This window comes from Sorex fumeus, unplaced genomic scaffold (assembly GCF_029834395.1).
Source record: "Sorex fumeus unplaced genomic scaffold, SorFum_2.1 ptg000037l, whole genome shotgun sequence".
Taxonomy (NCBI): Eukaryota; Metazoa; Chordata; class Mammalia; order Eulipotyphla; family Soricidae; genus Sorex; species Sorex fumeus.
Genome location: NW_026606094.1, coordinates 9,971,289 through 9,985,903, shown reverse-complemented (window position 1 = coordinate 9,985,903; position 14,615 = coordinate 9,971,289). Strand labels below are relative to the sequence as shown.

Below are 14,615 nucleotides of genomic sequence, written 5' to 3'. Positions count from 1 at the left end.
CCATACAGTTCAGGAACAAGGAATCTCTTTCCTGCCAAGGGTCATGTGAATATTTATGACCTCTCTCACAGATCATGAATGCTGGCAGATGGGCTATGTGTGGGCAGCTGAGAAGACGCTTCTGTGTTCATCCCATCATGCAACAGGGCCAAACCCCATATTTCGTGGGCCTTATTCAACCCACAGTCCTGGTATTCTCTACATCTGCTGGAGTGATTTGGATCTGAGTTTAGATCAGCTAGCCTCTGGCTAACAGACAATAGTTGAAGCAAAGAACTTCTCTAATATCACATGTAAAAATGAGGAAAATGATACCCTGCCCATGTTACAAGGCTGGCGTGGAGAAGGGGAGAGATGATTTATGTAAAAGTCCGTGAAACCAGCAAAACACCAAAAATGAAGTGTAAAATATTAAAATTATTATTACTTTGCTTTTTGGGTCACACCTGGTGATGCACAGGGGTTACTCCTAGCTTTGCACTCAGGAATTAGTCCTGGCAGGGCTTAGGGGACTGTATGGGATGCTGGGAATTGACCCCTGGTCGGCTCCAGCCCTGGAGCGATATATTATAGATACATTATGGGAGATAGATATATCTATATATATAGATATATTATAGGAGTGAAATTATAGACATGACTTCCTAAATCACAGTTTCTTATACAATTCTAAGGAAAAAAAATTAAGTCCCAAGTTAGTGGAAGCAAGTGGTCTTATGGTTATTTAGCAATAAGGAGAAATAATGAGTTGGACTTTGAGCTACTTTTTATCTATGCAAAAATAACTATGATGCCACTGTAAGTCAGAATTCATGTTGAACCTATCTATTTCAAGGCCATGAAATAATGGATGCTGAACCAGGTGCTCTGGCTCTAGTGTTCATGTTCTTTTCCATCATGCTATAGAGACTAAAGCAATAAGATGGTATATATGTAAGGTGGGCACAAAACACGTGTGCACTAATAAGTGCCATTTTGTTATAGTTCTGAGCAACTGACATAGGAAATAAAAATAAATCCAGTAGCTGGAGACAGAGCACAGTGGCTGTATCATTTGTCCTGCATGCTTCTGACCCCACAGGACTGCATATGAGCACCTTCAGGAGTGACTCAGAACACAGGGCCAGGAGTTGCCTCTGAGCACTGCTGAATGTGAGGCAGAAACAAACAGTAACCTCAACCAGCAATAGCAACAATAACAACAAAATATGAGTCTTAGTTTGCTCAAGGAACATAGGAATGAATGCGAGAGACGGATGCCTACACAACTGACTCAAGGAGCAAAGTATGAGCAGGCGAAGAGTGTGGCTCAAACTGATGGAGGGGAAGAAGTCTGGAGAATATTGGGAAGCATCATTTAAGTGTCACAGGAACTGACAGCAGAAATGGAAGCATCAAAAGAACATTGAAAGAAGCCGGTGGCAAGTGAATCTGCAGATGTTTCCCCAGTGTGGCAACTGGCAGCCAGTCTGAGCTAGTGGCTGGTCTGATGCATCCTGTCTTGGAGTGTAATGTGACATTCCAAGTTCCTACACACAAACCTGTACTCGCTCTGTGACCTCCAGATCGCTGCATTCTTTGCCTCCACCTTAACAATGGTGGAAAGTCTGTCTTTGGGTTCCTCCCCACCCTCCAGAGAGAGTCCCCAGGGGCCTAAGATACACCGGGGACTCTAAGTGCTTACATGGCAGTGAGCAGCAAATGCACCTCTGGGACGCAGCAGCTGAGTCACAGTTCCTACAGGAAGATTTTCTTTGTGATTTTTCTCAGGACACATGCAGTGAAAGAACTACCTTTGAAACCAAATTCTATTAACGTCAAGACTAATAATGACATATTTTCCTTCTGACTTTTAATTGCACAAAACAGCAAGAAATCCAGCTAAATGCTGGGTTTAGTTGCTGTGTCTGTAACTGCTTCCTGTGAACTTTTCTCTGTACAGCTCAGGGAGTATATAAATACTTATGGATTTGCCTTGTGCTCTCTGTTCTCCTGAGGGTGTGGGGTTGGAGTGAAATACTGTTATCTCTTTGTTTCTCTCTCCTTTATTGTAGTTGCCATTTACTGGGTCTGTTTGAATAATATTTAACACCTAAAGTCTGTCTGGGTAATTAGTATCTTCGCCTCAGATGCTTACTCTCAAGGAAATTAAAGATGAAAGTACTTTGGAATAGCTGATGGAATCAACATGAAATAAGCCACAAGGCATATTGGTTTATGTTTCTTGTTGGATATGAGATTTATTGTCTTATACACATGGGAAATAGAACCACCAATCCTAAGAACTTCTGAGGGATGATTATTACAGTTGTGGCTCAGTGGATCCAACACAGTTTTTGCTTTATTAGTTGTGACATTTCATGAGGCAAAACAGGCATATTGATACCATTCATCTCACACACAAAAAGAATCCATAGAAAAGGTAATCATCCCTACGTTAGACTCTTCATGAAAAACTAATTTTTATTTTTTTGACATGGGTATCAGAGACAGCAGATATCAGATATTCTGCTTGGCAAGATCAGGTCTAACTATATCTTGTGGTTGGAGAGAGAGAACAGCAGGTAAGGTGCTTGCCTTGCACGTGGCTGACTTGGGTTCGAGCCCTGACATCCCATATGGTCCCCTGAACCCTGCCAGGAGTGATTACTGAATGGAAAGTCAGAAGTAATCCCTGAGCATTGCCAGGTGAAGCTCTAAAACAAAACAAAAAAGAAAAAAAAACAAGACTAATTATACAATAAAACTAGAAGATTATGAATTAGGAGAAAAAAGTTTTCCTCCTTTGAATGAGAATATTTTTATAATGTAATGAGATACTGTATTCTCCTACACCTTTCTCTACTTGGGAATCCACTTTCTCTCTGAACTTTTATTCCAGTTAATTTAGATCTTTCCTAATTTGCATTTTCTATTAAAGATGGGCATTATCTGGTAGCATAGATGTACTCATAATGTGCTTTATTCTGCGAAGTATCTAAGACAATTACCAAAATAGCACATTTGTCCAAATGCCAGTGAATTCACATTGTCTTCTTCTATTGTTTCTTTTACTCTTATCCTTCCACCCCCAAATTAATGTGACCTATTTCACTCTGCTTAGTGGTGTCTGAGGGTGTCTGTGACTTCTTTCACATATACACTAGGATTTGAACAGGTGTCTTCTGAATATATGGCCTTGAGCCAAACCAGTTAATCTAATCAAAATGATCCCACCAGGCCATTCTGAGCAGGTATTTTAACTCTATCTCTTAAGGGAAATTCATGGAAACTTCTAAATTAGTGAAATAATAACACATGCATTTATGTGTGCACATATATTTACGCACACATTTCAGTGTTCCCTGCTATTCAATTTTGGGACGCTATATTTTTCCTTATGAATAATAAAAGCATTTCCAGAACCTCCCCCCCCCCAAAAAAAATCCTGTGGACTCATGAAAGAGGAACATTACTGTATCTCTATCTCTATGTACTACATTTTGTGAGAAAGCACATACTCTTTCCCACATCCATTTTCCCCAGTAACTGAGGACTTACGAAGTTGAATGCAACCCAAACATGAAAGCTTGTAACTATCTCATGGTGATTTAATAAAATTAAAAAAAAAAGAAGTTGAATGTAAATGCAAGAGAGTTAGCTTAATGGGCTGATTGTATGCTCTGCGTGTGGGAGATCCGAGTTTAATACTCTGCACAGTATGGTCCCCTGAGTATGGTTCCTAAGCCAAAAATAAATAAAGTTTAATATATTTATATAATCTTTTGTTTCCTACCCAGAATTTACCAATCCTTCTATTTCTGAAGCATATTATGAAAGTGGTCATTTTCTGATTCTTTTCCCTGCTGACCAATTTCTGTGATCAATTTTTTCCTTGTAGAGGGAGATATCACACCCAGAAGTACTCAGGGAACTCCTCTGAGTTTGGTACTTGGGAGTCACTCCTGAAGCACATGGAGATTATTCTCAAATTTTTGGGGGACTATGTAGTTCTGGAGATTAAACCTCTGGTGTACAAAACAGATACCCAGTCTCCATCCCCCCCATCCCCCAAACCCCACCACAAACTCCCCCATTGGAGCCATACCCAGCTATGCTCAGGACTTACTTCTGTGTTTAGGGATAACTCTGGTGGGCTCAAAGGACCACACAAGATGTTGGGGATGGAACCTGGGTCAGCCCTGTGCAAAGCAAGTCTCTTTCCTACTGTACTATTGCTTGGACCCTGATACCTGGACTGCTGAACCCTCTCTCCAGCATCCTGAAATGGAGCTTTTAACCATGATTCTGCACTACTGTTTGGGTACAGAACTATATGCACATCAGCAAATAGTTAAAGCCAAGTGTAAAGCCTGGAGCAATCTATTCAAATAAGTTCAAAATTTGAACAGAATTTTTCAACATGAAACGGAATAAATTCAAAATGGAAGCCCAAGTAATGCCACCATTTAGCTGCTAGCTGGCGAGAAGTCAGAGATTGGAACATGAAAATAATAGCCAAGATTTTGTCTATGCCTGTAAAATGTGAGAGTTATGTTGGTCATTATTAAATTACTTGTGAAGATGTGGGATAAGAAGAGAATATGGTGTGGGATTAAAGAGATTTAAAAAAAGTTACTTCTTCTTTACCTAAATGTAGTTGATAGTCCTAAGGCTGTCCAGACCCACTTTATGAATACAGGAAGCAAGACCTGATAGACCTTTCCCTAGGGCAAGCACAGACCAGAGAAGGCGGGGGCCCACCCTCCAAGAGAAGATGCACCAGGAACAAAGGTCAAGAAAAGGAGTTTCAAAGAAGACCATCCCATCTCTTCCCTCTTGGCAAGAACCCCATCAAGGGACTCTTACTCACCTAGAAAGCCCCACATGGGGCAGATTGGGGAAACCAATAAAAGCCAGCTTGAAAAAAGGAAGTGCAGGAATATGCTACCCGAGCCCATGTGCTGCTTGTGCCCTCATGGCCGAGCACATGTGGTGCCTGAGCACATGTGTCACCCATTGAAGGTCTCTATCTTTGGAGAAGCCCATATTCTCTCTTGAGCATGTTACTTCTTTCCCCTTCCTCAAAACCTCAAAATAAAATCTGTTTTACTTCACTGTTTATCTCCTCCTGAAAATTTTTCTGCGAGACAGGGCAAAGTACCTGGAAACTCTGGGTAAGGCCTAGGACTGACTTTCCTTTCCTGCAAAGAGCATTTCCTTCCTGCAGTCTGAACTCATAACTCCGAGAGGTCAGGTGGTGGGGATCAACCCTGGTGTCCACAAGACCGAGCGATGTCAGGTGTGGCTTGATGGCTACCTCATGGAGCTGGTGGGACTCCAGGTCCGTCCTTCCCTTCTCCCGGGATGGCAGAGGTGAATCGGGAGAAAGTGACTGTCTCTCTCTCCTCTCTGCCTCACATAAGCCACCCCTGGGTAGCCACCGACTTTGTCACTGTCACTGTCCTCCCGTTGTTCATCGATTTGCTAGAGCTGGGCCCAGTAATGTCTCCATTGTGACACTTGTTACTGTGTTTGGCATTTATTGAATACATCACAGGTAGCTTGCCAGGCTTTGCTGTGCAGGTGAGATACTCTCGGTAGCTTGCCGGGCTCTCCCAGTGTGGTGGAGGAATCGAACTCGGGTTGACCATGTTGGCTGCATGCAAGGCAAATGCCCTACCCACTGTGCTATCGCTCCAGCCCACCAACTTTGTAATGAATATGATATTAATATACACAAAGCAATGATTAGACGGCAGGAAAGAATATTTAGCATAAAGGGAAATACTCTATCTGTCATACTGAATCAATCTATAGCACTGTAGCACTGTCCTCCCATTGTTCATTGATTTGCTCGAGCGAGCACCAGTAAAGTCTCCATTGTGAGACTTGTTACTGTATTTGGCATATTGAATACACCACGGGGAGTTTGCCAGGCTCTGCTGTGTGGGCAGGATACTCTTGGTAGCTTGTGGGCTCTCCAAGAGGGATGGAGGAATCGATCCCGGGGTTGGCTGTGTGCAAGGTAAACACCCTATCTGCTGTGCTATTGCTCTGGCCGAATCAATCTATATCAATTTATATCTTATTCAAATATCAAGGGAGAAAACTCAAAATATACCTATACTATTGAAAAACACATTGGGGATGTGACTTTGGAATTTGATAGGGTAAAGATAGTTAAGGTAAACATTCTACATGTAACATTTTAGTCTTTTCCTCCTTTTTACTGATTTGCTGGAGCTCTCAAATCAGAGTGAAATGGAGTAGGAGTCTGAAACTCAGGAGTTTGGATCTTGACTCTCTCTTCTTATATGTATGACTTTGGTCAGTTCACTGTGAGGATTATTTGTGAACTAAGGTAAGACTGGCAATTTCTATTGTGTTGTATATTTTAAGTGACACAATAATGTATGTAGAGTAGCTGCTTCACAATAGCTGCTACATCAATTCTTCCTTTATAAATAGTAACATCTGATGGAAAAAAATGCTGTGTTCTTTTGAAGAGTATTGAAGTTAAAGGATGCTTACAGGACTGCCAGGTTGGAGACTCATCAGAGCAGTGCTCCTCATAGTTGCTCAGGAACCTCCAAAATCAACTCAGGGGCTAAATAAATTTCCATTACTGGCCCTTACCCCAAACTTCCAAATCAGAATTTTTTGGACCATGAAAATACATATTTTAACAAATAGCTTTTAAGTAGCCTGCGAGCATGCTAATATTTTAGGAATTATAGCCATCCATTCATAATGAAATATAAGCACTTGCTGTCATTCTTTATGGAAGCTTAAAGTGGTTAGTTCCAACTAATTATTCATTTAATTCAAATGAATTTATTTTATATTTTTCCACCAAAGAATTAAAGATTACTACCAACTGCTATCTGACTACAGGAGAAGTGATCAATAGAGAAAGCTAATCATCTGGGTCAGGTTTCCAAATCACATGGTCACATAAACCTATTTAAATACATTTAGTTACTAAACAAAATTTTAGTTACTCAACTACTCTATGTTTCAAAGCTTCATAAGTAAGCTGTTACTATATTAGAGAGTGCAGAATCAATATTTTTTATCATCATACAATTCTATGAGAAAGAGTAGAGCTCTAGAGCACGATTCTGATGACTCAAACATGCAGGTTCATTTATCCAGATATTTGATAGGAAGAAATTTACATTTATACTTTTCATAAATGAAGACAGAGATCATTAATATCCCTGTCTACCTCCCTGCAAGCTTCCTTTCTTAACCAAAAACCCAATTTAGTTTGCTTTATTCCTGGTAGTCCCATGTGGCTCAGTGACTCCCTTTAAGCATATTCCTTACAAAAGACAACTTCGGCAGGACAACAGTGCTGATATATAAGCTCCTTCAGGACAGTTTCTCTGCATTGTTTACAGAGAAGGAAGATGCAATGTTAAGCTTATCTCAGTAAAGGGGGCTGTAAAGTGTTGCCAGCAGGGGCTACTCATAAGAGGAAATCTTACTGTTCTTTCTCCAGGAGCTTCTTCTCCAGGGGTGCCTCTCCTCTCACATGCTAGATGGTTTTCCTATTGACCCTTCTTACTTGTAGGTGTGTGTTAGAGGTGTGCATGTAGGTTGCCCGTATGGTGGCAGAAGTCAGGAAACAAGAATCAACTGGTGAGGAAGTATTATTCTTAGTCAACTTTCTTTGCATTTTCCTTGAAGATTACCAGGGAATTCAGAAAGCACATGCAACAAATGGAAGAAAACCCCAAACTCCAATGACCAAGGGATTTCTTAACTTTCTTTTTTTTTTTTTAAATAATGCAGGAGTACTGCTATTTCTTCAGCCAATGATTAAGCTGGTTGAATTGGGCATGAACTCCACATTACTTTTTTTTTTTTTCAAATTGTATCACCATGAGTTAGAGTTGCAACGCTTTCATGTTTGAGATGCAGTCATACAATGATGGAACACCCATCCCTCGACCAGTGCACATTTTCCATCACCCACATCCCAGTCCTCACCCTGCCTCAATGGCAGACAATTTCCCCAATCTTTCTTGCTCTCTAATTTTGGGCATTATATTTTATTCAAAATTTTCCACCACCATTCAAGCCTACCTGCCAGGGGCTGACGCTAGATAATTTATTTTCCATTGCTCATTTTGAATATCATGAGAGCTTTCATGGCTGTGATTGTAAATCTAAATTTCTAGATTGTAAATGATTGGGTTCGAGAGACATCTCTGTATGGTACTAATCCATTTTGGGATTCAATTGGGAGTCTCTGGGCCAGGGCTCTTGATGCGCTAAGATGGCACGCAGAGGCAAATTGTGGGCGGGGACCTGGGTAGGAACAGCCTGGCTCCTCTGTCACCATGCGGCCTGGAGATTTAGTCCAGGAACCCGCTTATGGTGCAGGGGGGAGATGGGAGACTTGCTTGTGGAAGTTCTTGGTCGCTGGGATTCCAACTGGAGCAGGCAGAGAGTTCTTACTTTCTTATGCTTATCCTAAACATATGCACTGCAAACTCAGCTCATATTACTATTACTTTCCTAATAGTCAACTTGTTTTTGCCTAATATAGCAGAAATCCTTTTATCACTGATAATCTTTTAAAGATTATATATATTTTATATTTTTTATTAGGAAAGCATATTTTTAATCTTGATGTCCTTTGATTTACTTTGTTATTTCCTTCATGTTTGAGATAACAATTGTTTCCAATTTTTCAGTAGAAACAACATGGCAAATGTCCATTTACCTAATTTTATGTATCTGAATGGTAAGAGATATAAAAAATTAGGTGAAAGTATATTAAGGTATTTAATTTACAACTAGTTAGGCAGTTTGATAAAGATTGGAATAATTTATATTCCCACTTAAAAGACATGTGAGCATCCCACCTCACCTTTCATAAAAATGAGTATCAGCTTTAAATGATCTATGTGAGTACGCTAAAAATAGTATATGATTATGGGCTTTCTGTTTCTGAAATTATTATTGAGGCATAGTCTTTTTTTCATGTGTATTATTCATTTCTGCTCCTTTTTGCTTTTCTAAACAACCTGCTCTTTGTCCTTTGCTTTCGGTAGATTCTCCTTATTGTTTTATGAAGCCTGATTAGGAGGTTCTTTGATGGAGGAGCAAAGGGTCTGTCTGCTCATCTGGAAGTCTCCCCCTTTGGGTCCTATCCATTCTCTCTTCTCTTTCAGTACCTATACACTCTCTCTCTCTCTCTCTCTCTCTCTCTCTCTCTCTCTCTCTCTCTCTGTGTGTGTGTGTGTGTGTGTTTGACTCTGATCTCAAATTCACCCATAATAGACTATTAAGCCATAGTGGGATTTTTAAATCATCTAATCATTTAATGCATCACTCTTTAATAAGTCATCCTCAATAATACAATTGAAGGCAGCAGATTTGATCTAAGATATTTGGAGCACAAAACAGGAAATCGTGGCAGATTCTGAGAGTGGAGATCTTACACGCCACCCTGCCATTTTTTTCTCCCTCTGCCTCTGAGGTCAGTTCTATGACCCCCATTGGACTCACTCATCAAAACAGAGACTAACCTCAAGGACAGATGACTACTCAACTCTGTGCTGGAGTGAAAGCCAATATCTGGAGGACATGAATGCAAAATAGGAAGCCAAACCACAGAGAACTAATTTTATACACAGGATTGCAACAGGAAGCAAAATCAATTATAAACCACAAAAACTCAAAACTTGTTAACAAAGAGTACAAATTTTGCCTGTAACTTTCCTAAAAATTTGAATTTTTCAAGTATCTAATTCTCAGGCATTTAAACACACAAGACAGTAATTTATAACAATTTTCAATCATTTTTAACAATATTCCATGAGAATTTGATTTAAAAAGATGATTAATACTTTACCTTTGAAACTAACAGTGCAATAACTTCTTTCACAGTGTTGTCAATCAAATCATCTATTTTTGAGTGGTACTGTTGCTACATATTAAAAGAGAAAGATGAATTAGTTGACATGGACCCAAACTTTTACCACAAGTCCTAAATGCTTTAAAGCTACTAGTTAGGACATATCAAATTCACTAAAAATGATCATTTTGTACATTACAAGAATATAACCTTGAAAATGATCCACCCAATCAACACTTTTTACATTGTGGTTGAATTTTTTCCCATGTGCACCATTGAGTTAAGCAGCTAATGGGGTTATTATATAGATGAATTGAGTTCTTATTCTTATTCAGGCAGAGGAATGTGAAGGATACTTTTTGTCTTCCCCTCTATAATTAAGGTGGCCATGTATTTTTCTAAAGGGGTGGTTTAGCTAGAGAAGCAAAAAGACTGGAAAAAGATTTAATTAATACAGCATTTCATGTCTGACAACTCTCATTCATAAGTTATTTTAAATGTGCTGTAGAAATAAAATGAGCTCCCAATTGTTCGGTCTACAAGGACCGTTTTGTCAGTGTGGGGAGCAGCAGTTTATACAATCCTTACAATATGCTCAAGCAAGGGCAAAATTAAAATTTCATCAACAAAGGTGAATAGATGGTAACAAATTAATAGGCCATAAAAGGTATAATGAAACAGCCCTCACTACCCATAGTTTTATTACCGCTTCTTCATGAAAAAGACGCCTTTAAATAAATACAAAAAGATGTATTTAAAATAAATCTGAAAGACTCTTTTTTGCTTTCTGTAGAGAATACTAGAGTTCCATTCTTAAATTAGCAGGAGCTTCGGCTTCTACAGTGTCTGAAGGCACATTCATTTAGACAGTAATTCTTCCTTTAGAAGCATTTATCTGACAGCTGATTGTCCCCAATAGCCACTTCACAGAAAATGTGACTTGTAAAGACTAACCCTATCTTGATGGTTCAAGGCTTCTTGGAACAGCTAACATAATGCATATAGAGTAAAAGTACTCAGGTCAGTATAAACAGCAGACCAGCTTAACAGCTGTTGGTTGAATAGTTTCCTAAGATGTAAGTTTTTGAAAGCTATTTTTTTTTCCTTCTGAAAACATGTCTCAAAGTTTCCATACAGAACAAAACATCAACTTAGATCTGCTTTGGAATACTCAGGAATGATTTCCTTCCATTGGGTCTGACAGCTACAAGTGGTCATCTCATCTACCTGTACAAATAATAACAAAAAGGAAGCATACTTTCAAGCACGTGAATTACTTGTTCTGTTGTGTGTATGTATCTGTCTGTGCACACGTGCACATGTGCATGCAAGTGCTAATGAAGTGGTTTAAAATTCACCACACAGAGAAATGGAACATTTTAGGGCTACCTTTCATCCAGCCTATCTTCAATAAGGTGTTACTGATTCCTAAACTGTAACACCCCAGGGAATAAAAGGGATAGAAGGACAGGGGCTTGGGGCCAGAGAGACAGTACAGTGGATAAGGCACTTGTCCTGCACATAGCCGACCTGGGTTCAATTCCCAGCACTCCATAATATCTCCTTAGCACTGCCTGGAGTGCCTACTAAGCTCAGAGCCAGAAGTAATACCAGCCAGAAGCATTGCTGGGTCTGGCAAACAAACAACAACAACAAAAAAAACGCAGAAAGATAGAGGCTAGATTTCTATTGCACTAAGTGATGACTCTTGCTTTTAGAACAACTTGAAGTGAAAGAAAGGAAGGGAGGGGAAAAAGAAAAGCAGGGCTGAAAAAAGAAAAAGCCCAAGAAAGGGTGACTGGTAGTAAAGGTTTCGATGCAGAAGATTATCAGCAACTTTCTGAGCGAGGCAGGACCTTACTTGAGCATGTATGTAGGGCCCATGGCCTGATGAGCGGGAAGCATCCCAGCGCACAGGGTGATGAATGGGAAGACCCTCAGAGAAGGTGTGCAGTTCAGTGGGCAGTGGAGGGGCTTATACAAATGCGCTCTGCCTTGTGTCTGTTCTGTGGCTCTTTTCATAGCCTTCCCTCTGCAAACTGGCATCTGTGCAGTAAGAAAAAATTCTACACCAGACTGCAAGGTGCCTCTTTGGGGTAGAATTAAAAAGGAAAAGGAGATAGATGGGCTTCCAGCCACTCACTTCCTTTCCCTTCACAGGTGCTATGGACCATAAAGGGATAGAGCTGCTATAGTTAAGGATACGTTGCAACTGGTTTCACATTCTTAAATATGTCTGATCCTTAATGTTTATCTCTGCTGGCTATATTTTTTTTCCTTTTGGGACCACACCTGGAAATGCTCAAGGGCTTCTATGGCATAATGCACAGGAATCAATTCAGCAGTGCTGGGGGTTGAGATGGAATATGGTGTACGAGATGGAATCTGGGTCTCCCACCTGCAAATGATGTGTTGCCACCTTTTGGAACTCTCCGTGACCCAAGTTTCATTTTTTTTTTTTTTTCTTTTTTTTTTTTTTCCCCTTTATTTTATTTTATTTTTTTAAAGTTGTAGATTTACAATTTTTTGTGCTTTGGTTTCGCAAGTTTCATTTTTTTAAACTTAAAAGTAATCCCATGCCACCAAAAGACATAACATAATAGAGTTTCTACATGCTAAAATTTTGGAATATGTCATCCAACACTTTACTTTTCCTCTGTAAGGTTATTTTATATTCCTTCTTGGAAGATAGAGCAAGTCACTGATTCTATGAATCACAAAAATCTCACAGTACACTTTTAGCTTCTTTTATTATGTTTTTTTTTGACAGCTGATGAGTGGAAAGCAAAAGAAGAAAGAGAGGAGCAGCAAAAGTTACAGAAAACAGAAGAAAAGCAAGAAGTTATAATGAAAGAAGAGCTGGAGAGAAATCAGTTTTGGGTCTGATCCCTGGCACCGTACGTGTTTCCCTGCGCATTGCCAGAAATGATCCCTGAGCAGTTAGGAACAATCCCTGAGCACTTCCAGATTCCCCCCCCCCCCCCCAAAAAAAAACTGGGAAAGATGGGCTGGAGCGATAGCACAGTGGGTAGGGCATATATACCTTGCAAGTGGCCAACATGGCCGACCCAATTTCGATTCCTCCGCCCCTCTTGGAGAGCCCAGCAAGCTACCAAGAGTATCTCGCCTGCATGGAAAAGCCTAGCAAGATACCCATGACATATTCAATATGCCAAACACAGTAACAATTGTCACAGTGGAGACGTTACTGGGCCCGCTCAAGCAAATCGATGAACAACAGGAGGACAGTGCTACAGGACAGTGCCACAGTGCTATGTTTATCTGATTAGTTCTGACTTCCATGAATCAATCTAGTGGAAACTTCTAGAATTTGCTCTAGCTGTACAGTTGGCACAGGAGATCTGGATTTCTTGTGGGTGACAGTGGGGGAGGTAGTAACTAAGAATTCATATTCTACTACATAAATATCCTGGAAAGAGAACATATGTTACAAACAAATACTGGAAAGGCAGCAAGAAACCATTAATCTTCAAGGAATCCAAATAGCTTCCAAAAATAAACACATCAAAAGTGATCATAAAAAGGTAGAAACAGAATTTAAGTATCTTGTTTACATGACCTCTGATACAATGAAGAGGTTTCTTTTCATTTTGATGCACAGGCCACCTTTTGTATAAAATCTTCCTTTTTTTCTTTTTGGGTCACACCCAGTGATGCTCAGGGGTTTCTCCTGGCTTTGCACTCAGGAACTACTCCTGGTGGTGCTCGGGGGACTATATGGGATGCTGGGAACCAAACCCGGGTCGGCTGCGTGCAAGGCAATCACCTTACCCACTGTGCTATTGCTCCAGCTCCCAAATCTGCCTATTTTTAACTGCAACAATTAAAAATCTGTAGAATCCTTTCCGGAGTATTCCAAGTTGGACTACAAACCAGGACACTGATAGATGCCAGCCCAGTTTCAAGATAATGCTCAAGCCTGCCTCAGCAGTAAACACCTTGCCATGCTAATACAATGGCTGACACTGAACTTAGACTCTAATAGCATTCAGAAATTCTCACTTAAAGGAGTGCAGGGCTCACTTGGAGATTAGGCACAGGCTTCCCGACACTCCTGTAAGGAGCATCATTTCACCTGAGTGCTCTCATGTGAATATGTAAGAAATGAAGACTGACCAAAGGCCAATGCCACATGGCATTCTTCAAAGCTGCCTTCTCTTGAATTCATTTTAAATATACTGGACTGTTAGTCCTGGGTATGAGCAAATCCCTCACACATCTAGGGGTCCCAGAATTGTCCCATTAAGGTGCTCTCTTCCTCAGCAGATGGGTACTGGGAGGAGTGGCATTGAGAGCATGAGACTGCTGAAGGCCCATGCAGGCACGCTTTCTGAAGGGAAGGATAACTTATTTCTCAGCAAGGATAGTTCTGTGATCTTAACACCAGTCCCTAAGAGACTATCCTGAGATTGATGACTTATTATACGTGGCTGTCATGTAAGCAAATCCCTCTTTCCCCAATCATAAAGTTAAATGTTGCTCTGAGTGGTGAACAAGCACATCTACACCATCATGTGTCATGACAGAAGACAGAACGTTAATTTAGGAGCACAGGAGTGGCTGCCTTGTGGGCAAGATTCAACCTCAGCAATGACAATGAAACCATTTATGAGAGATTTTGGAGAGTTAATTCCTTTACAGCTTAGAAAAATATAAGGTTACCTTTCTAGTTTATAGTTTTGTAGAGCTTCAAATCTTCTAATAATTTAGCCTTTTCAACAACTTTCAATGTTGTTTTCTG

At 40.2% G+C, this 14,615-nt stretch overlaps 1 protein-coding gene across 8 annotated transcripts in view; it reads right to left on the bottom strand.

Moving 5' to 3' along the window:
• Positions 1-14,615, bottom strand: part of CADPS2 (calcium dependent secretion activator 2) — a 546,904-nt gene that overhangs the window by 44,493 nt on the left and 487,796 nt on the right. For all 8 annotated transcript variants that reach the window (XM_056118152.1, XM_056118156.1, XM_056118154.1 and 5 more), the window contains one exon: positions 9,851-9,925. In XM_056118152.1, coding sequence (XP_055974127.1) covers positions 9,851-9,925 — 75 coding nt within the window. The remainder of the gene's footprint in view (positions 1-9,850; positions 9,926-14,615) is intronic.